The sequence below is a fragment of the Hemicordylus capensis genome, chromosome 4 (assembly GCF_027244095.1).
Source record: "Hemicordylus capensis ecotype Gifberg chromosome 4, rHemCap1.1.pri, whole genome shotgun sequence".
In the NCBI taxonomy this organism is placed as follows: Eukaryota; Metazoa; Chordata; class Lepidosauria; order Squamata; family Cordylidae; genus Hemicordylus; species Hemicordylus capensis.
Window position 1 is genome coordinate 321,554,119 of NC_069660.1, and position 22,086 is coordinate 321,576,204.

At 47.4% G+C, this 22,086-nt stretch overlaps 2 protein-coding genes across 4 annotated transcripts in view; one reads left to right on the forward strand and one right to left on the reverse strand.

The window, feature by feature from the left end:
• The first annotated feature begins 304 nt into the window (after positions 1-304).
• On the forward strand, positions 305-17,649 carry LOC128325443 (uncharacterized). 2 transcript variants are annotated; one of them, XM_053251180.1, is made up of 3 exons: positions 305-334; positions 9,253-9,486; positions 15,017-17,649. In XM_053251180.1, the coding sequence occupies exon 3, from the start codon at positions 15,464-15,466 to the stop codon at positions 16,454-16,456; it is 993 nt and encodes a 330-aa protein (XP_053107155.1). In that variant the 5' UTR covers positions 305-334; positions 9,253-9,486; positions 15,017-15,463; the 3' UTR covers positions 16,457-17,649. The 2 variants fall into 2 exon arrangements, with proteins under 2 accessions (XP_053107155.1, XP_053107153.1); XM_053251178.1 differs by lacking the exon at positions 305-334 and having other exon boundaries at positions 8,739-9,486.
• The window catches only part of LOC128325444 (protein lifeguard 1-like), a 28,087-nt gene continuing 7,628 nt past the window's right edge, over positions 1,628-22,086 (reverse strand). For both annotated transcript variants that reach the window (XM_053251181.1, XM_053251182.1), the window contains exons 2-7: positions 21,839-21,989; positions 20,603-20,715; positions 19,633-19,833; positions 19,186-19,314; positions 2,862-3,005; positions 1,628-2,096 (exon numbers count right to left, since the gene is read on the reverse strand). In XM_053251181.1, the coding sequence (XP_053107156.1) occupies positions 1,944-2,096; positions 2,862-3,005; positions 19,186-19,314; positions 19,633-19,833; positions 20,603-20,715; positions 21,839-21,950 (852 nt within the window). In that variant the 5' untranslated portion in view covers positions 21,951-21,989 and the 3' untranslated portion in view covers positions 1,628-1,943. The remainder of the gene's footprint in view (positions 2,097-2,861; positions 3,006-19,185; positions 19,315-19,632; positions 19,834-20,602; positions 20,716-21,838; positions 21,990-22,086) is intronic.

Here is a 22,086-nt window from a genome sequence, read left to right on the forward strand (position 1 = left end):
TCCTTCCTTCCTTCCTCGTTATCTCTTTTTCTTAAATTCTGTATCCATGTTCATTTCCCCTTCCCTTCCCTGCCCCACCGCCCGAATTAGAAATAGTTTGGGAGATGCTCACAGGCTGGGATGGCGGGAGGATGCACTGGCTGCAGTTAGAATGAACACTTCAAACAGACCTTGCTGAGGTTGATGCCCCAGCCTGTGTGCTGGATTCTGTGCTGCTGTCTCCATGTCCTTTGAAAAACAAGCTCCTCAGTATACTGGGCACTCTCAAGTGTTACACAAAAGTTCAATGAAATATTATTCTGAGATTCACTGGTGGCAGCATCCCCTCTAACAGGTAATTCCGGTTGTTGACTACAACTCCCAGCATCCCCAGTTGTGATGGATTTTGGCTGGGAATTACGACAGCCATAAATGCACCACCTCTCCAGGATGACAGATCATCCTGGAGAGATTCTATCTATGTGGTCGCTAAGAGTCGACACCGACTTGATGGCACTTAATCAATCTGTCAGTCAGTCAGTCAGTCAGAGCGGTGTACTACATACTTCGGTTTCTCCTCACAACAACAACCCTGTGAAGTTGGTTAGGCTGAGAGAGAGTGACTGGCCCAGAGCCACCCAGCTAGTCTCCTGGCTGAATGGGGATTTGAACTCGGGTCTCCACTCTGGCCACTACACCACGCTGGCTCCCATCTGGTTCCCTCTGTTAGAGGGAACACTGATTGGTGGTGGAGTTTAGTAAGGTTTATATCCAATTTGTCACCAGCTTGGTTGCAATGCTCAATAGGGCATGATGCTGAGATTTATTTGTGGTGGTAGCTTAGTAAGCTTTTTATATCAAGTGTGCCACCTGCTTTAATCCAGTGTGGGTTGCTCAGTATTGTGACTTACTTGCAGGGTCCCTGTGCTTTTCAGAGATAGAAAATGATGACGCTTTTCCTGCTGTGAAAAGCTTAAATGATGGGGAATGCTAAACTAGTTCAATTTCTGTCTTCCACGTGAAGATTTTCTTCACTTGGTTCAGAAAGGTGTATCTCTTGGTCTGTGTTGGCTGATTATGCCTTTCTGGGGTCTTTCTCTAACGCACCATCCTCCACTTTCCATTACTTGAGCAAAGGAAATGTGTTTTGGGAACGCTGCACTGATGCTCATCTAGTGGCAGGAGTGTCCGTGCAAAAGTTGTTACCTGTAGTTTAGAGTTCTGTACCTTCTACATACCTTTGGTTGGGATAAATAGTTTCTAAAATTGATTTGTGACAGTTTGTATCTGTTAGAACTAATTCTAGTGGCGGCGGGGGGGGGGGCGGTGGCTCCTGAAGCCTTTAGGTCCAGGCTCCCAAACCACCTAGGGGCACCCCTGCGTCTGCCACTGTGTGCATGTTCTGTTCCAAGGCAGACGGAGCCTGGCCCAGCCAGTGCTTGGCCACTTCCGAAGTTCTGCAACCCCCGGGCCCAAGAGCAGAGAGCTTCCCCCAACTCCGCCTGCAAGGACCGGGCAGCCATTCTGTGTCTGGAGTCCCCTCTGCGTCCCCTCCCCTTGCAAGATCATCCCTGCAGGGATTTGCTGGTCCTCCGTTCACCCTGCAGCTCTGGAAAGCAGCCCAAAGACCACAGGAAGGACTGCCGAGCCCAAGCCCTTCTCACTTTTATTAGGACAACTCTATTTATATACAACTCAAGGCAGAAGCCAGAGGCACAGGTGTAGCTGCTCTGGACGCAGCAGGATAGCCCCCGCCCAAACCCACCCCCTGGGGGACGATAAGGCAGGAAAGGAAAGGAAGCTGGTGCAGAATGCCCAGGGATTCCCAGGTCAGGGAACTTCCGATCTCTGCATAAAAGTTCTCAGCAGAGGGGGAGGGCAGGGGTGGGAGAGGAAAAAGAACAGAGCCAAAGATGGAGCTTGCAAGGAAAGCAGGAGGGATGCAGAGAAGATGGGGGGGGTGCCTAGCCCTTGCTCATCAGGAAGGCAATATCCAGGGTGTCAAAGACCATGAGAATAAGGATGACAAAGTAAGTGACGCCTGCCAAGAGATACTCCAAGAAGCTGAAAGTCTTTGGGTTGTTCCCCAGGACCAGCTGGGTTTCCGCAGTCAGGAACTGCAAAGGAGAAATGAAGCGGGGAGAGTGTTAGGCTTGAGTGGAGGGGGTGGAGCCAACCAGACCCCCCCATACACCCCACCCCCCCATACATGGGAGCACAGGAGGAGAGGAAGGGAGCAGCGCAGGGGGCTGGCATGGAGCCCCAGAGGCAGGATCTCCCCTCCCCTCCCAGCCTCCCACCAGGCAGCCCCCCCCTGAAGTGCTGGAGGCTGGCCAAGCAACAGCTGCAGGCCAGGCGGGCCGGGTTGGAACCTCCCCCTCCCCCCTCCCTGCATCGCCCAGCTACGAGGGAGCGCAGCTCCTGGCTTCTCGCAGCCCCCTTAAGATCCTGGAAATGCCACTAAAGAGACTGCAGAGGAGGCAGTGACATTACCACTGCAGAGAGGCAAGGGGACCCCGTCAGGGATACAGAGAGGGGACCCACTGGAGCGGCCCATCCGAGCAAGCCAGGAGCGAACTCCACGAGGGCGCCCAACAGCTGCCTTTCCTTCCTGGAAGACCCGTGTGCGCCTCTTTCTCCCATCTCACCGCTCTGCCCCAGGCAGCATAGAGCCACGCGGTGAACTGTGCCACTCTACCTGTAGCAGCAGCAGCAGCAGCAGCAGCAGCAGCAGCAGCAGCAGCAGGAGGGCCTTGTTCGGCCCCCACGCCCGGCTGCCGTGTTGGGATGAGCCACTCCTGCTCTCCTGGGGAACGAAGCTCTATCACCCCTCGTCCTGGCCAGGCAGAGAGCAGCTTCCCACAGCCCACCATGACACTCACACTGGTGAAGAGGAGGATTTCGAAGGCATCAAAGACAATCTCCAGAACGAGGCTCCGAAGGAAGGAGGAAAGCACGTTCAACACCAACAGGGCTATCAGGCCGACAAAGGACACCCAGAAGTAGGAGGTGAAGCTGCACCTGACCTGCAGGCAGGGAGGACCAAGGCAGCGGTCAGTGCGTGTCCCGGGAACACCCTGCCCCTCCCTCCCTGTGTCCATGAGCCTAGCCCTCTTCAGCCCCCCACACACCATGGATCCCAGCATGAAGCCCCTTCCCAGCACCAGCACTGCCCAGAGCAGTGACTTGGCTAGGAGGGCCAGATTCGGGGCCTGGGCTGCGTTCACTGAGAATATGCGCGCCCCCACCCTCGCCCCCCTCCTGCCAGTCCCGCTTCTTTCACTGACCCCCTCGGCACGTTTAGCTCATACTCCGCAGACTAGCCCCACACCTTTATTTATTAATTGTCTTGTTTTGTTTTGTTTAAAATATTTGCATCCTGCCCCTCCATCACACTGCTACGTGAAGCATAATATCAACAATAAATGACAATATAACACAATAAAGGAGAGCAGCATTTCCCCAGTGACCAGATGACCAGGGGCCATCCTGGGAGATTTAGGACCGACAAAAGGCCACTGTGTGAAATAGGATTCTGGACTGGGTGGGTCTTGGGCTCGATCCAGCAGAGCAGTGATGTTCTTCTCTTCTTATTGTTGATCTGTGGTTCCTCTGCCTGGGTGAAAGATGTTCAGTCTGTTCTAGATGGGGTTGCATTCCCCCGAAGGATCAGGTTTGCAGTCTGGGGGTACTGATCAATCCAGCACTGTCGCTAGAGGCTCAAGTGGCCTCGGTGACTTCAAGTGCCTTCTATCAACTTTGGCTGATACGCCAACTGTGACCTTATCTGGCTAGAGATAGCTTGGCCACTGTTAGTGATGCTCTGGTAGCGTCTCATTTGATTACTGCAATGCGATGTACAAGGGGCTGCCTTTGAAAACAGTCCAGAAACTGCAGCAAGTACAAAACAGGCCAGCTAGATTATTAGCTGGGACTGGGCACCTTGACAGTGGAGTACCACTTCCGGTAAATATGGCAACCTGAAGAGAAGTAAGGAGATTTACTTCTCAGCTAATCACAGGAATAAAGATATCCTGACAATCGTCAGTGATCTAATGACCTTGATGAGGTCATCTGAGGGGGCTCTGCTCCGGGTGCCGACAATGAGGGAGGCTCGGTTGTTGTGCACTTGGGACAGGGCCTTTTCTGTTGCTGCCCCCAGACTCTGGAATGCTCTCCCGGTGGGTATCCGCTCCTCAGTCTTCAACACAGTTTTTAGAAAGCATGTCAAATCGTGGCTTTTTACCCAGGCTTTTATATGATTGTCTCCATTGCTGCTTCTTGTATTTTGTACTGTTTTTATGCTTGTGTTTTAATCTATTATTATTATTTTTAATCAGATTTGTTTTTATACTTTTTAGCTCAATATTTTAATGTGTCTTTTTAATAATCGTGTTTTTAAGTTTTATTGTGAGCTGCCTTGAGATTTTCTTAATGAAAGGCGGGGTATAAATTTAACAATAAATAACAATAAAATGAATAATGCGTAGAGGGCAGTAAACGTAGCTCTGGGAGAATAATCTTACCACCGGAGCAATTTACATCCTCTCAGTTGGACGCTCTTGTGGAATAAGCCAGCACTTTATCACCAGCTGATTTAAGGTTGGCCGAATACCAAAACTGTAAGTTTCTTTTCTTCCATCTCTCTGTCAAACTGCTTTGAACTTTTTTAACTGCAAGATGATCAAGGACAGCTTTCTGTTGCTGTGTTTGGCCCCAGCAGAGTACTCAGAAACTGCTGATTTAGAACAGACTAATGACTGAAAATGGAGTACTTCCCTTTCTCTCCTTCTCATTAATGGGTGTTCTGAACAGAGAAGAACTGGAAGATATATGAAGTGCATTAAAATGAAGTCAGAGAGTTAAAATTGAAGTATTTGAAAAACATTTTAAAATGCTTTTTGGAAAGAAGGCGGGGGCTGCTTTTCTCCGTCCCTTGGCTGGAATGGCCAGGAAGTAATTGGAGTGGAGTGGGAAATTACTGACAAGTCCGGAGATATGCCAAGATGGAGAGACGGAGATGGTCTGTTTGAACTGAAGTGAACCCTTTAATTAGACTTAAGCTGGAAACAAATGTTATTGGGGACTGAAGGATTAATTTTTGGATGAGGCTTTTTTCTGGTTTTTCTTAATTTTATATTTTAAAGGAAAACATACCTATCTCTAGGATGTTATTGGTCTGTGTGAGATTGGTTGGAATACAAATACCAAGACTCATTCCTGCCACAAGAGGGAGTGTAAAAATAACATAGTATAATTTCCATCTAATCTGGATGGAAATTCTCCTTTTTCTTTCCTCTTAGAGATTGGATTACTCTGAATTATTTGGTCCAGTCAGGATCATAAAAGTACCAAACATCAAACAATAAGGATTACAAAATATTAATGAATGTTTACTCATTTGGATATTAAGGGATATTCACACCTTTGGATTATAAATGGTCGATCTTTAAATAACTGAATTAACTGACAGGGTCAATTCAGGAAGAAGACTTTAAGAAGAGATGGCTGGTAGATGCTGGGGTCTGTGAGCGGAATTTTCAGCTTGTCTGAATGGAAATGTGGATTCATGTGTTTTTATTTTCTACTCTGTGAATATTATTATTATTTCTACTTTACACGGTCAGACAGGTATTATTGACTGGTTTGTTTTATCCAGACATCGAGTCCTTCCCAAAGACCTGGGATGGCTGAATTTTATCATCAATACAGTTGGTTATTATAGATATCATTGCAAAATATAGGCTGTTCCAAGTAAAATTGCTTTTTGTAATTGGCTGATGGTGATTTCTGTGGCCCCTATGGTGTTGAGGTGCTCTTCAAGTTGTTTTGGAATTGCACCTAGGGCACCAATTACCACTGGGATTATTTGGGTCTTTTTCTGCCACAGCCTTTCAATTTCCATTTGTAGATCTTTGTATTTGGTGATTTTTTCTATTTCTTTTTCTTCTATTCTGCTATCCCCTGGTATTGCTATGTCGATTATTTTGTTTTTCTTTCTTCTCGACTACAGTTATATCTGGTGTATTGTGTGGCAGATGTTTGTCTGTTTGTAGTCAAAAGTCCCATAATATTTTTGCATCTTCATTTTCGACCACTTTTTCAATTTTATGGTCCCACCAATGTTTGGCTACAGGTAGCTTGTATTTTTTGCAGATGTTCCAGTGTATCATCCCTGCTACCTTGCATTCCCTTTGTTTGTAGTCAGTCTGTGCGATCTTTTTACAACAGCTGATTAGGTGGTTCACGGTTTCATCTGCTTCTTTACAAAGGCAGCCCTTGCTGTTTGTTGTTGATTTTTCTACTTTTGCTCTTATTGCATTTGTTCTTAGTGCCTGTTCTTGTGCAGCCAGTATTAAACCCTCTGTTTCTTTCTTCAAGTTGCCATTCTTAAGCCATTGCCAGGTCTTGGTGATGTCTGATTTTCCACTTATATTGTGCAAATATTAATTATTGTTGTTGTTGTTGTTTACATTTATATCCCGCTCTTCCTCCAAGGAGCCCAGAGCAGAGTACTAAATACTTGAGTTTCTCTTTCACAACAACCCTGTGAAGTAGGTTAGGCTGAGAGAGAAGTGACTGGCCCAGAGTCACCCAGCAAGTCTCATGGCTGAATGGGGATTTGAACTCGGGTCTCCCCAGTCCTAGTCCAGCACTCTAACCACTACACCATGCTAGTTTTATTTTATTTTAACAATTTTATTATTGTTATGCCTGTAGTTATTTGATGTTTTAGAAAAAAGCTTCCTTTTTGCAAGGTATTATTTTAGGGAGATTTAGAGGCTTTGAGGTCTTAAAGTCATGATCTAGGTTTTTGTTTGTTTGTGTAATTATAATTCTTTTTAATGGTAATTAAACAATTGTTTAACTGTAAAACTTCTCCAAATGATATTTTGAGTTTATAGAAAGTACAAAATTATTTTCCCAGTGTTTAGTTATATTAGTTATATTAGACTAAAAATTGTATTTTTATTTTATATTCTATTAGTTAATGCTATTAAAAGGGAAAATCCTCTGCTAACTTGGCAAAGAGCACCTTTAACTTGGTGATTCTCTTTATTTAGCAGTGGGAGAGTAACTGCCTTAACACCCACCCACCCACCCGCCACCCAAGCACAGGACCTCCAGTGACTGTTGCTGGTGTCTATCTTATGTTTCTTTTTAGACCGTGAGCCCTTGAGGGACAGGGATCCATCTTATTTATTTATTATTTCTCTGTGTAAACTGCCCTGAGCCATTTTTGGATGGGCAGTATAGAAATAAAATCAAATAAATAAATAAATAAATAAGCATTTCCTTTTTGTTGGGACTGAGTAAGAGATAACAGGGTGAAAATAAATGGCTTTAAAAAGAGAGAAATACAGAATATTTCTTACTCAACTGCATAGAATTATTATTTTTTTGTCTTTACCAATATTTGAGCCTGGTTAATTATTATTTCTGCTTTTACTATTGATTGTCTTAATTAATATTGTTGAATGAAAAAATATAAACGTACTTTATTTGCAAAAATGAATAAGAAAACACAAACTCAGAAAGGGAAAGGGGAAGAGCATGAGGACAGTGGGGAAGAGGCAGATTCTAGTAAATCACTAGCGAATGAACTACATAAATTGAACAAAAACATTCAGCAAATGGAAGAAAATCTGGCCAAAATTTTTTTAAAAAAAAAAGGACTCACTCAAAGTAGACATGAACAGCAGATTTTGGGAAGTGGTGAAAAGAATGGATAATTATGACCAAAAGATTAATGATATCAAAGCAACAGGACATGTTATTATCCAATCAGAATATACATTCTGCAGAAATTGACACGTTGAAGAAAAAAGGTTGAGGTTTTAGATTTTAAGAGCAGACGTGCAAATTTGAAACTTGGGGATTTATCTTGTGGGAGAAGATATTGGATGAGACAACCTGAGAGAAGAAGTCGGAATGTTGTTGGCTAAATTTCTTGGAGGGGACGAAGGAGAGATCCCAGAAATTACAGAGATTTACAGAATCAATTTGGCATATGCCTGGGATAGGAAAATACCTCAAGACACACTTATCAGATTTTCTGACATGCAAACCAAAGAAGAGAAAACAGTCTGGAAACTGCAGCTGGTACAAAATAGGCCGGCAAGATTATTAACTGGGTCTGGGAACCTTGACAGTGGCACACCTAGCTGATTTTGGCACCTGGACCACTACTGCTGCTGCCGTGAGACCCCACCACCACCGCGAGGCCTCCCCCGGTTGCTGCCACTGCTGCTGCTGCTGTGAGGCCCACCCTAACCCAACCACGGCTTTTCTGTAATTTTAGCCACCATGTGTGGGAGTGCGGGGTGAGCAGAGCAGACATCCCCCCCACACCGTGGTGGTGGTGGGCGAAGCGGAGCGGATGCTGGGCCTGTCTGTCCGGCCCAGCGACGCTCAAAAACTTTGAGGCATGCCTGCGCAGTTTGAATCCATCATTGCAAGCCCGTAACACCCACCACTGCCCCTGGGGGGGGCAGAGGCCTGCTTGGCGAACCCCCCATCCCCACACATGGTGGCCAAAATTACAGAAAAGCCATGGTTCAGGCGGGCGGCAGTGGGGCAGTGGTGGGTGTGGGGTGGTGGCAGGAGCCCCCCCCCCAGTCTTTAGAGTCTGTTTCCAGGCCCAATTCAAAGTGTGGTTTTAAACTTCAAATCCCTAAATGGCTTGGGACTGGGTTACCTGAAAGAGGGCCTTGCCCCATATGCTCCGACTTGTGATGTGTTTTAAGTAAACCAAAGCAACTCCATTTTGCTTAGCAAACCAAAGAAACTCCTTTTTGCTTAGAAACTAGCTAAAAGCTCTAACTTAGAGTAACCTCAGCTCAGCTCAGGGACACAAACTCTGCAACATTGTCTTTACAACAGTATTCATTACTCCTATCTGTCTAGCTGGCAAAGTAACAATTGAAATGCTAACGAAGTAGCGACTGCAATGCTAAAATGCTAGGTTCCCAAGAGAACGCTTGAAATGCTAATGCTGAGGGAAAAGTGGATCTAACCATATTAGGGAAATCACCTGATGAACAATAGTCAAGTCACGCATGCGTACTTGAAAGAGGTCAGGTCATTGGTTTGCTTTGTGTATTGGGGCCGGGAGCTTTAGCATTCATGTTGATGTTTGTATAAAAGGAGCATCTCAAGCTGTTAATAATTTGTATTCAATGTGGAGCGTGAGCCCCGTTGTTTACCCTGTCTGTAGCAGCAAATAAAGATGCCTCTGATTGATTCCCACTGAGTCTGTTTGATTGGCAAAAGGTAGACCCAAGACGAACCGGTTACACATCAATTTGGTGCCATGACTCGGATGTGACTTGGGTGGACGATTTGACCCATCGCGGGACAATGAAATCCAGCACGCACCACAGCCTTTGTCTGAGGAGGATTATCGTGGCCCCGGGACGTGCCAGTCGTTACAACACACTGCATCTGGGAATCGAGGCAAGAGTGAATGGAAGTTTGAACGGAGAGTGAAATCCAAGGACGTCTTTGGTAAGTACCCAGCCCAGGGAGGGGCAAAGGGGAAAAAGCCCAGGCAGGGGCAATCTTTCAGCCCGAGCAAGGGGGGGGGGACTTACAGCCGAAGAAGGGCTGCCCAAGAGGGGGCAAACTTAAGCTTACTGCCCAAGGAGGGGCAATCTAAGCCAAAAGCCCGAGGGAGGGGTGATTTAGAGTCAAATATAGATGGCCCAAGCAGGGGCAAATGAGGGGGGGACTATGGGGAGCAGAAATAGCAAGTACATTAAATCTGAAAGGATTTCCTGCACGCCTTTGAAGTGTGTGTTGAAGAATTGGGAAATTCTCACAGGGGAGAAAAATGCTCTCAGGAAAAAAGTTTTGAAGCGCCTTTGTATAGAAGTGTGGCCAAGTTATCCGCTTGGCGATGGCGCCACCTGGTGGCCATCTACAGGAAGTGTTGATCAATCTTTAATTTTGGAATTGTTGATATATTGTTCTAAAACTGGACAACACCGATATGCTCAGCCATTCAAGGAATTATGGTGCAGACCTCTATTAGCTATAGACTGTGGGCTACTGCCTGCAGGGAATTTTTCTGGACTATTTCCCTTACAGACTTGTCCTTCCACCCCTCTCACTCCTTCCGCTCCCAGGCCCTATGAATGTCCAGAAGATGATTGTGTTCAACCTATTTACCCATCTCTACCCCCACCACAACCCCAGCCTCAGTTGCATCCAATTCCCAATGTGCCTAATGTACAGAGAGCACCCTCTCCAGCAGGGGTGGGCGGGCATAGGTTTGGTTGAAATAGAGGGGGGAGATACATCGGGGACATTTCCTACGCCTTTGATACCTTTGGGAACGGGGGCGGGCATAGGTTTGGTTGACTTGGGAACAACACCATTGCAGCATTTAAAGAAAGATTTTGAAACCTTGGATTTAGCTATTGTGCCTGCTAATCGCAAAAATACCCCCATTGCTCAACATACTATGAGTAAAAGTGGCAGTAGAATTCCGATTTTAGCCCCATTGAGGGAGACTTTAACTGCCACAGGGGAACGAACATTAGTCCATGTTCCCTTTTCATCTGCAGATTTAATGAACTGGAAGTTGCAAACCAAATCACTTAGAGAAGACCCGGTAGCCTGCTCTAGTCTCTTTGAGTCTGTGTTTGCTACTCACAAGCCTATATGGGCAGATATCCAGCAAATGGCCAGTTCCTTGCTAACAGCAGAGGAACGACGCCTCCTTTTGCAAAAAGCTACCCAGTTGGCTGCCAACATGGATGCCCGTCAGACACCGGTAGCCACAGCAGCAGATCTATATCCTTTGCAGGAACCTCATTGGGATCCGAATACTGATGCTGGGCGTACAGCTTTAGACACTTTTCGCCAGCTCTTTCTAGAGGCTCTCAACACTTGTGTGCCTAGACATACAAACCTGAACAGACTTCGTCAGACCTTTCAGGGTCCAAATGAATCTCCAGGAGACTTTCTGGAGAGGCTTGAAAAATGCCTTCGCCAGTACACGTCCCTGGACCTTAAATCTCCAGAAGCAGAACATATATTGAGAGCAGCATTTTTGGCTCAGAGTGCACAGGACATTAGAAAAAGGCTGAATAAGTTAGATGCACCCTTAACCATGGCTCTCGACTCTTTAGTGGAGGCAGCCTACCGCGTCTATACACAGAGAGAGAACCCAGAGCCTGAGCAAGAGAAGGAGAGAGAGAAATAAAGAGAGAAGGAGAAGGAGAAAGAGAAAGAGAAGGAGAAGGAGAAAGAAAAGGAAAAGGAGAAGAAGGTTGGAGGAAGTAAAACACATATCTTATATGCTGGTCAAGGAATGGGGGCCCAGCAGGGGCCGGGAAGAGCATCCCCTCGACAGGGATCTCCATATTGTTACCATTGCGGAAACCCAAACCATTGGGTCCAGAACTGTCCGACCCGGTTTCAAGGACCGCAGTCAGCGTCATTTCCACAGCAAATGCAGCAAATGCCCTATTGGCAGACAGCCTCTGCTGTCCCGCCACAGCAGCATTTCCAGTCACAGCAGCAGTTCCAACAATTTCAGCCACAACAGCAGTTTCAACCACAACAATTTCAACCCCAACAGCAGGGGGGCCAGCAGTTCCAACCCCAACAGCAGCATTACCAGCCTAGTCCCCAGGGCACCTTTCAACCAAGGAGCCCCAGATAGGACAGGCCGGGGGAAACAGCTGTATTGGCGACTTGCCGAACACTTTCACCCACAGAACCCCTGGTGGCCTGTAAAGTGGGCTCTGGAGCAAATGCTCAGACTGTTTCAATGTTAGTAGATTCTGGCGCCACTCATTCATTCTTAATTACTCCAAAAGGGGCTACCCCAAGCAGCCATTGCACCTTTGTGGAAGGAGCCACGGGTGCTTCAGCCAAACATCACTTTTTGGAAGCCATACCCTTTGAATGTGCAGGGTCACAAGGACAACATTCCTTTCTGCACATGCCTCAGTGCCCTGTGAATCTATTGGGCAGAGAGTTATTGTGTGCCATGCAGGCAACCTTATCTTTCGCCCCGGACCAAATAATCATAGAAATTCCTGATTCAGAAACCTGGGCAGTTCAGGCCAGAGTGATGGGTCTTTTCCCACCCATGCTTGCACCATTGATTGATTTACAAGTACCAGAGACAGTGTGGGCCAAAGAGGGAGTGCCAGGCAGAGCAAAGTATGCCCAACCAGTGACAATCCAATTGAAACCAAACACTCAGCCTGTAGCAATAGCACAGTATCCCTTAAGAAAGGGGGGCACAGAAGGATTAAAACCGATTGTTGATGCCTTCATAGCCAATGGAATCTTAGTTCCCAGCCAAAGTGCCTGGAATTCACCAATCATTGCAGTTCCAAAAGGGGATGGTAGATGGCACTTGGTGCAAGACCTAAGAGCAGTAAATGCCTGTGTGGAACCCTTGCACACAATTTTGCCAAATCCACACACTATAATGACAGCTGTGCCACCAGAAATGACTACTTTTATAGTTTTGGACTTGAAGGATACCTTTTTTTCTATATCTTTAGCGCCAGCATCACAACCAATATTTGCCCTAGAATGGCAAGATCCGGTAACGTGTGTAAAGATCGGGCTACAATGTTCCAGGTTACCACAGGGGCTAAATTCGGCCCCCCGTTTGTTCAGTGATGTGTTGAGGGAGGAATTGGGCAGGTGGACACCCCCAGAAGGCGAGGAAGGAAAGGATTTTGTGTTGCTGCAGTTTCTAGATGATTTGTTCCTAGCTACAACCTCCAAGTAGCTCAATTTGATCCTTACCACCTCACTTTTGCTCCATCTAGCGGATGCAGGTTTCCATCCATCAAAACCTAAAGCACAGGTAGCCTTGCCAGAAGTTAAGTGCATGGGTCTATTACTCAGCCAAGGACAGAAGTCTCTTTTGCCAGAGCAAAAAGAGGCCATTTGCAGAATAGCCCCACCCTCTAATCGACGTCAGTTACGTTCATTTATTGGAATGGCTAATTTTTGCCGCCAGTGGATTCATGGGTTTGCAGCTTTAGCTCAACCTCTGTATGATGCTCTTTCTGGAGGAGAAAATGACAGCTTTACATGGTCAGCAGACTGCCAGTCTGCTTTCATGAAGTTAAAGGCAGCTCTTGCTAGTGCTCCAGCCCTTGGACTGCCAGATTACAACAAAGTTTTCTATTTATTCACTTCTGAGAATCAGGGGACAGCATCTGGGATACTTACACAAACCCTGGGCAAAGATCATCGCCCAATTGCATATTTTTCTCCCAAACTAGATGGCGTGGCCCAAGGCTGGCCTCCATGCTTGCGGGCTCTGGCCGCAGCAGCTGTCATTTTGGAAGAAGCTCTGAAATTTACTCTAGGTTCTAAGACAAAACTGTATGTTCCACACTCAGTTCTTACATTGTTGGAGAACAGAGCAAGCCAATGGCTGACACCTGCACGCATGGCTAAGTACCAAGCTATTTTTATCCAATCTCCAGAACTCTCCATCCATCACTGCACTGCATTAAATCCAGCAACCCTTTAACCACAAAACATGTCAGAACCAGAACCCCCTTTGCATGATTGTCAACAATTTTTGTACTATCATTGCTCAGCCAGACCAGACCTGACTGATATTCCACTATCAGATGCAGATCTCACATTTTATACAGATGGGAGCAGTTTTATGGACAATGGGGTCAGGAGGGCTGGTTATGCCGTTGTTACCATACATGCTACAGTAGAAGCTAACTCATTGTCCCCTGGGACCTCAGCTCAGTTGGCGGAACTGATCGCCTTGACTAGAGCTTTGCAATTAGCCCAGGACCAGAAGGTCAATATCTTCACTGATTCAAAATATTTGTTCTCTGTAATACATGCCCACGCCGCCATCTGGCGGGAGAGAGGATTCATTACCGCTGATGGGTCACCAATAAAGCATGGTGGCCAGATTTTGGAACTTCTAGATGCTATACTTTTACCAAGCAAGGTTGCAGTTATGCATTGTCCAGGGCATCAGAAAAAGGACACTGGGATTGCCCAAGGCAATGCCAGAGCAGATCACGTAGCCAAAACAGCAGCTCTGCTGCCACCCCCACCCACAGTATCTATGTTACCACTTATTCCAGCCTTTCCTTGGCTTCAGCCTCAGGATCACCCTTTCCCAATGACAGAAGAGGACGTGTCTACTTTAAATGACCTTTTGCAAAACCCTGAATGGACCCAAGCTGAGAATGGAGCTGTCCATACTTCAGGCCAACAGTTTTTTTCATATGGCACCACCATGGCCTTAGATAAGCAAGCCCATCTTACTACACACTTGGGAAGGGACAAATTATATGAGCTTTTAGTCACATATTTTTACCACCCTCAGTTGAGAGCAATGGTAACCACCACTGTCAATGCATGTGTGGTTTGTATTAAGAACAATCCAGCTCCACCAAGGAGAGCAAGACCACGTGGTCTGCTCAGGACAGGAACAGCCCCAGGTGACTCTTGGCAATTAGACTTCACTGACATGCCTAGAGTTGGAATGTATAAACACTTGCTATTGTTTATTGACAATTTCACTGGGTGGTCAGAAGGATTTGCTTGTAAGACAAACAAGACAAGGGAAGTCACCAAGAGACTTCTACAAGACATTATACCTAGATTTTCACTGCCTAGACATTTGGATTCGGACCAAGGGCCACACTTCACCTCAACAGTCATGCAGGAGGTAGCCACAGCCTTGGGAATTCGCTACCACTTACATACACCCTGGCACCCCGCTTCTTCCGGGAGAGTAGAGGCCTCCAATCGGATCTTGAAGACACACCTGAGGAAGATATGCCAAGAACTATCGCTAAAATGGCCAGACGCCTTGCCTCTGGCCCTTTTTCTCATGCACATCACACCAAGGGGGCGTAGTGGGCTCTCACCATTTGAAGCTCTGTATGGAAGAGTGTGTTCTCTAAACCCTCTATCTGCTGATGTATCTGACTTACATGTCAGGGGAGAAGAATAGTTGAAACAACATGTAGTTGGAATTGCGGCTGCCTTGTCTTCTCTTTCTTCTCATTTACAGGCAACACAACGGGCGCCACTAGAGGGACCACAACACCCTTTCCAGCCAGGCGATCAGGTGTACCTTGAGAAATGGCAGAAGCCTAACCTCGATCCAAGGTGGACGGGACCGTTTACAGTGCTCCTAGTGACCCAAACTGCAGTTTGTCTCTCTGGATCAAAGACTTGGACCCATCACATCCGAGTGAGATACGCACCTACACCAGCGAAGGAACCAGAAGACAACAACTGGGCAGTGACCAAGCGTGAAGACCTGAGACTCACTTTACGCAAACAGCCACCACCAAAAACCCCACCAGAGCCTCTTTCCCTTGAAGATACTCTGGTAGTGTGGGAAGCAATGGATGAAGGACACTTTTAATTTTCTCAAACATTTTTTTCCTGCAAAGAAAAATATTTTTTTTTTATTTTCTTCCTCTTCCTTTAATTTTTCCTGTACAAAGGGAGAATGTATCTCTTTTGGTGTTTGTCACATTATTTCCTGTGTACATGGTCAGTTCAACACCCACATGCTCCACTTTTACAGACTTTAGCTGACATTGCCAACTTATATGACTGCTGGCTATGCAGTCACATGGCAAGCACAGAAGGGGATATTTTAAATGTAGTGGCCGTTCCAGTCACACTTGGTTGGTGGATTACTTATCCACAAACCACAGAACAGCCCCAATATTTTTCAAATTACACTACTTATTGGTCTTGGGGAAAACACAAAGAAACAATTCACTACCAGGGAAGAAGCATTAGTTATAATCGCTATGGATACACTAACAGGGAGACTCTCAACAGAAATGCCCTTGGTATCCCAGATATTAAGCTCTCAAGTCACGGCTTACATCCTATCTGTATTGAAAATAGAAATGGTACAGGGAAGTTTCTGGGGGTGAATCCCTACCACAGCTGTAGACACATAGTGTCCTTTAACAGCACGGATGGAACATGGTTCTCTCAACACAGAGAGAACAAACTAGAATGTTTTCATATTCCTTTTGATTTAGGAATACCTACTTCTCTTAGAGAATTTCTTTTTCTTAACTTCACAAACTCAGAATGGATTACTGTTTCTAAAGCCCTGAACCTTTATAATTTTCCCATATATCTTACAAAAGGGCTTGGCCTTTGTCAACAGGCAAACCAAACTGATCATGTTTGTGATGGCTCTAATTTTAACACGCACACGCCTTGGTATGACATCTGGGTGACAATTGCATGTGCTTATCCAGTGGGAGTGTCTAAGACATGGAAACATTTGTTTGGCAATGCAGGTAAAGACATTGTGGATTTATGTAGCCATTATGTAAATCTACCTCGTTCAGGAAACAACTTAATTGTTGCCTTACCAGCAGGCCTTTATTGCCTATCGTGCATTACCCCCAGGATGGACAGGCAGATGTGCCCCAGCCCATTTAGCACCTACCATTTATGTAAAACCTACACTTAATGCATCACAAGTTCTTAATCTTGGAAGCTTGTTACACAGAACACGAAGACGAGCCAAAATCAATTATGTTCCAAACCCTTTTGCCACACGAAACACAAAGTTCTATCAATGGGCAAGGACTATATTACCTAGATTAGGAGTCAATCAACTAGAAAAAGCTATCATTAATATTTCCAGACAAATCGAACTCTCATTTAACCAGACTCTCTTGGCCTTAACTGATATGGGTACAGAGATAAACTCATTAGGAGAAGTAGTTATGCAAAATCGCAGAACTTTAGATATACTCACAGCCCAAGGTGGGGGGGGGGCTTGCGCATTCCTAGGTGAAGTCTGCTGTTTTTATGTCAATGAGACTGGATCCATCGCTGATCATGTTCAGAATCTTAAAGATCAACTCCAAATATGGCATAATATGGGAAAGGAAAACCCTATGGATATATGGGCATGGCTCACTTCTTGGTTACCCAATTGGGGATTGTGGGCACAGAAGACAATCATAATTATAGTATTATTTTTCTGTTATTGATAATCACATGTTGCTGCTTACAATGGATTCCAACTTTAATCCAAATGCTTATGAAAACCTTTAGACCCCGCCTCAGTATAGGGCCTAAATATACATCAGTACCCTTACAAGCCTTGATGAGGGCATCCTGAAGCATCCTGAAGATTCAGGATGATCCAATTGTTTCAGGGGGGAATTAATGTGTTTTAAGTAAACCAAAGCAACTCCATTTTGCTTAGCAAACCAAAGAAACTCCTTTTTGCTTAGAAAGCTAAAAGCTCTTAGAGTAACCTCAGCTCAGCTCAGGGACACAAACTCTGCAACATTGTCTTTACAACTGCATTCATTACTCCTATCTGTCTAGCTGGCAAAGTAACAATTGAAATGCTAACGAAGTAGCGACTGCAATGCTAAAATGCTAGGTTCCCAAGAGAACGCTTGAAATGCTAATGCTGAGGGAAAAGTGGATCTAACCATATTAGGGAAATCACCTGATGAACAATAGTCAAGTCACGCATGCGTACTTGAAAGAGGTCAGGTCATAGGTTTGCTATGTGTATTGGGGCCGGGAGCTTTAGCATTCATGTTGATGTTTGTATAAAAGGAGCATCTCAAGCTGTATTCAATGTGGAGCGTGAGCCCCGTTGTTTACCCTGTCTGCAGCAGCAAATAAAGATGCCTCTGATTGATTCCCACTGAGTCTGTTTGATTGGCAAAAGGCGGACCCAAGATGAACCGGTTACACATCAATGGACCTTAAGATTTTCTTCATAGGCCATGCTCCAAGGGCCCCACCAAATGAGATGAGGCGGGTGGCCACTAGGGAGAGAGTCTTTTCGATGGTGGCACCCTGTTTATGGAATAGCCACCCCAGTGAGTCTTGCCTGGCACTATCACTTTGTTCAGTTAGATGGAGGGTGCAGGCCTTTCTTTTCAATCAGGCCTTTTAGATTTTAAACTTGGTTTTTAAAACTGACTTTAAAAAGTTTTTTAAATTGTTTTGTACTGGGTGTTTGTTTGTTTTGGTGTGTTCTGATTTGATGTGTTATGTGTTTTTACTTGATGTTTTAATTCTGTGTTGTGCCAGAAGAACAATTGTCCCAGAGAACAATTGATTATGGAGCAGTTAACCAATGAACAACTTCATTGGTTAACTGCTCCATAATCAACTCGCCTTGCCACCAGGGATATGTTAATGAATTTCTGCATCCCTGCACAGAGATTATTCTTTCTACCTCAGGTGCATGTCTCTCCGTTCATGACTTTCTAGCATGTTTTGAATCAAGTTCTTACTTTTCAAAGTGAGTTTAAACACAAAGTCTTCCTTACAGTTGTGACATCATCTGGATTCTTCAGAACCAGCTCTGCTTACTCAGCCATCCATGGGCTACAACGGTGCAGCTTCCATTGCGACAGAAAAAGCCCACCTTCCTGTTGGAAGTGAAGGACTCTGCACTGGCTCATGCCTCAGTGACAGAGGAGGTCAAATTAGTGAGTCAGAGGGCTAGAGGGGTCAAGACATTGATCACCCCTTCTCTACTGCTCTGACACTACTATCCCTTTGATATGTAGATTGCCTCTCTCAGGGACTTACTTCCTTCCTGCCTTGCCTCTTCCTCTTTCCCTTTCTTCTCCTCTGCATCCAGCTAGCTGGCTAGATTAGAGATTCTATCTCTCCACTTTCCTATCTAGAATGGAGTTCTCCAACAAAAACTCCTTATATTGATTTGAAACTATGAACTGGCTCCAAGTTTATTTTACTCTCAGCATACATGCATGCCTAGGCAGACTCCGCTGTGTTTTGCCTCTGTGCACTCTGCTGTAATAGAAGGGTATCTCTTACCAGAGAGAATTCCCAACGCTTCCGACGAAACACCCAGAGGCACCTCGTCCGAACATGCTGGGGAGGGGGTGCCAAAGGGGGCAGCTCGGGTGGCTCCTCCCTCTCTTCCTGCCCCACCCAAGAGCTGTGCTGCCTGCATGCTGGCCATTAACCAGCACTACCTGATGAATGGCCAGTCTGCAGGCAGCATGGATCTTGGGCAGGGCAGGAGAGAGAGGAGCAAGTGGCGCTCCTGCCAGGAAGCAGGGGCAGCTGCGCCTCCTTTGGTGTCTGCCCGGCTCATTGGGATGAGCTGCTACAGAAAACCCCCACAGGGGTCTCAGCATTCCCACTGGAGAAGGGGAGGGGGAGGAGGGACAGCATGCATCGCACACCCACCATTATGGCAAAGATGGTGACAAATAAGCAGACGGTGGCTGTGATGCCCAGAGCAATGAGGATGTTGGCCATGCTGTAGGGGATGACTTGGATGCTCAGAATCTTGCCGAGGCTCAGGGTCACGATGGACTGTGGAGCAGAGGCAGCTGCAGTCAGCAAAAGGGACATCACCAGGCTCCCTTGCCCAGGAAGACTGTGGGCTCTTCTCAGCCTCTCGCCCCACCTCCCAGGCCTTGAGGTGCCCCATGGGGCCTCCCCTCCCTCCCTCCCTCCCCCACCCACTCGCCCACTTTTCTTCCCCTGCCACAAATGCCTTTCCATGCCATCCCATCAAATAACGTGTGATAGCAGTCCTATAACATAATGTGCCTGAGCAGCCCTGCAGTGCCCGCAAGGCACCTCTGGCCGATCACCCCCCCTCCCTCATTGGCCGGCCCCATCTCCTACCAGGACCATGAGGCTCCAGGGGTTCTTGAGCTGGATCTTCCCACACCAGATGAGGAGGGTGAAGAAGAGGGTGGAGGCAGCCAGAGGAACGCTGACAATCCAGTTATCCGAATGGGAAAATTTGAGTAGATCCTTCACAAAGGTGAGGACAGCAACAATGGTGAACGTCAAGGGCAACTGGACAGCCACTGCCAGGAACGCCTGCAGGAGAGAGTGGTCCCCTTTGGAGGCTCTTCTGAGGGCCGGGAAGGGATTGGCCAGGCAGGCCTCAGCCAGCAAAGGCCGGTGTGTGTGTGAGTGGAGCCCTGTGTGCCCCCTTCGTTTGCCCTTGAAAGGAGCTTGGAGGCCCTCAAGTCAGAGTGCCTCTTCTATGCAGGAACTGCTGCTGCAGGATCCCTAACCAAGGGCCCGTCAGCCTCCGCTAGTGAACCTCCAGCGAAGGAGAGTCCTCTGTTGCATGAGGCCAGTCATCCCACTGCCGGAGGGCTCTCACAGCAAGGAAATTGTTCCTCAGGTCTCGGCTCCCTTGTGATCAGAAGGCATCGGCCCCAGTTCTGCCCTCTGAGCCTGAGAGGCCTCTTCCACGCAGTGAAGAAGGAGTTCTTTCGAACCCAGACATGGGCCAATCAGCCACCCCGCTCTGCTCTGCCCTTTCCCTCTCAAGAGGCTCTACACAACGGCAGCCCCTCCTCACCTGCTCTTTAGCCACCGAAGAAAGCAAAAGCAGCAGCAGCAGCAGCAGAGGGCGCTCCAGGGTCTCATGCCCTGAACTGGAGATGCTGCCAGGGATTGAACCCAGGAGCTTCTGCATGCAGAGGAGATGCTCCCTCAGCCAGAGCAGGGACACTGCTTCATCCACCCTGGCAGGAGCTAGGATCTGAGCTTGCTGCCACCCCACAGTCACAACTAGCCCTACTGAATCACTGTGCCACACACAGCCCTTCCCGTTTCCAAACTCCCACAGCCTCACCTTGCGGATGGAGGCCTGGCGGATGTGCCTGTCGTCCAGTATCTTGGTGGGGGAAATGTGGATGCTGTAGTGGGAGGATGGCCCATCCCCTTGGTCATTCCTGTGCAGTGGCGCTGGGGACAAGCAGCAGCAGGTGGCAAGGTCAGGCAGAGGCACACACACACACACACACACCATCCTTCTGGACTCGAGCAGGAGCAGCCTGCGGGCAGAGCGGCCCATCTGCCTCTGACCGGGCCAGGCTCCGGACTCCTTCGCCCCAGTCCCCGGTGGAGGGGCACTCAACAGTCCTGGCCACAGTGGGGCCTGCCATCCCTTCCACATGGAGAAGGTGTCTCACTATCCTGCGGACAGCATGCAGCATGAGTGTGGGTGGGGGGAGCCCTTGAGAACGGTGACACTCCGTCTTGCATAGAAGAGGCGAGAGCTGCAGGACATCAGGACATCCCAGCTGGGTCAGGCCCAAGAGGGCCCATCCAGTCCAGCATCCTGTTTCACACAGGATGTTTTCACACAGGGAGCCCACAGGCAAGAGGCAAGGGCATGCCTTCTCTCTTGCTGTTACTCCCCTGCAACTGGTACTCAGAGGCATCTTGCCTCTGAGGCTGGAGGTGGCCTGTAACCCTCCGACTAGTAGCCATTGATAGACCTGTCCTCCATGAATTTGCCCAAGCCCTTTCCAAAGCCATCCAGGCTGGTAGTTGCAAGGCTATCCTTAGAGAGCTCTGGTGGGGTGTGGGGCCTGGGGCCAATCAGCCAGTGAGGGGCCCCCTTCCAGTTAATTCTAATGGGGATTAAAAGAGCGGGGCCTGTGGCAGTCGCCCTGCTTGCCATGCCCTAAGGACAGTCCTGGGTAGCTGTCACCACATCTTGTGGCAGAGAATTCCATAGATTAACTATGCACTGTGTGAAAAAGTACTTCCTTTTGTTGGTCTTAAATTTCCCAGCCTTCCATTCCATGGGATGGCCCCTGGTTCTCGTGTTGTGAGAGATGGAGATGAATTGCTGTCCACTTTCTCTGCTCCTTGCATAATTGTATACACCTCTATTATGTCTCCCCTTGGTTGCCTCTTCTCCAGACTAAAAGTGCTTGGAGGTATTAACCTGGAGCAAGGGTCAGACAGCTTAGAGAGAACCCTGCAGAGACACCCAGGAGCCACTTAAACCCTCACAGGCAGCTGGGCAAGGGAGATCTAGGTCTAGCGGGTGCCTCCCCACAGCAGGGGGGCTACTTACAGCCTTGGTCCACGGTGCCCAGATGATCTGACTGAGCGCTGGGATCCTGAGGAGTGCTGGGTTGGCCAAAGACCTGAGGGCTGAACACCAGGAAGGCCTTCTTGAGTGACATGGCTGCCGTGTGTTCACTCTTCCTGGCGGCTCTTCAGAACTTCAAGATACCAAGAGGAAGGAGGTTAGGTGCTGCATCACCCAGGAAGGGACCTTCCCCAGAAGTCCCTGCCTTGGGCTCCCTGTGTCTTCCTTGG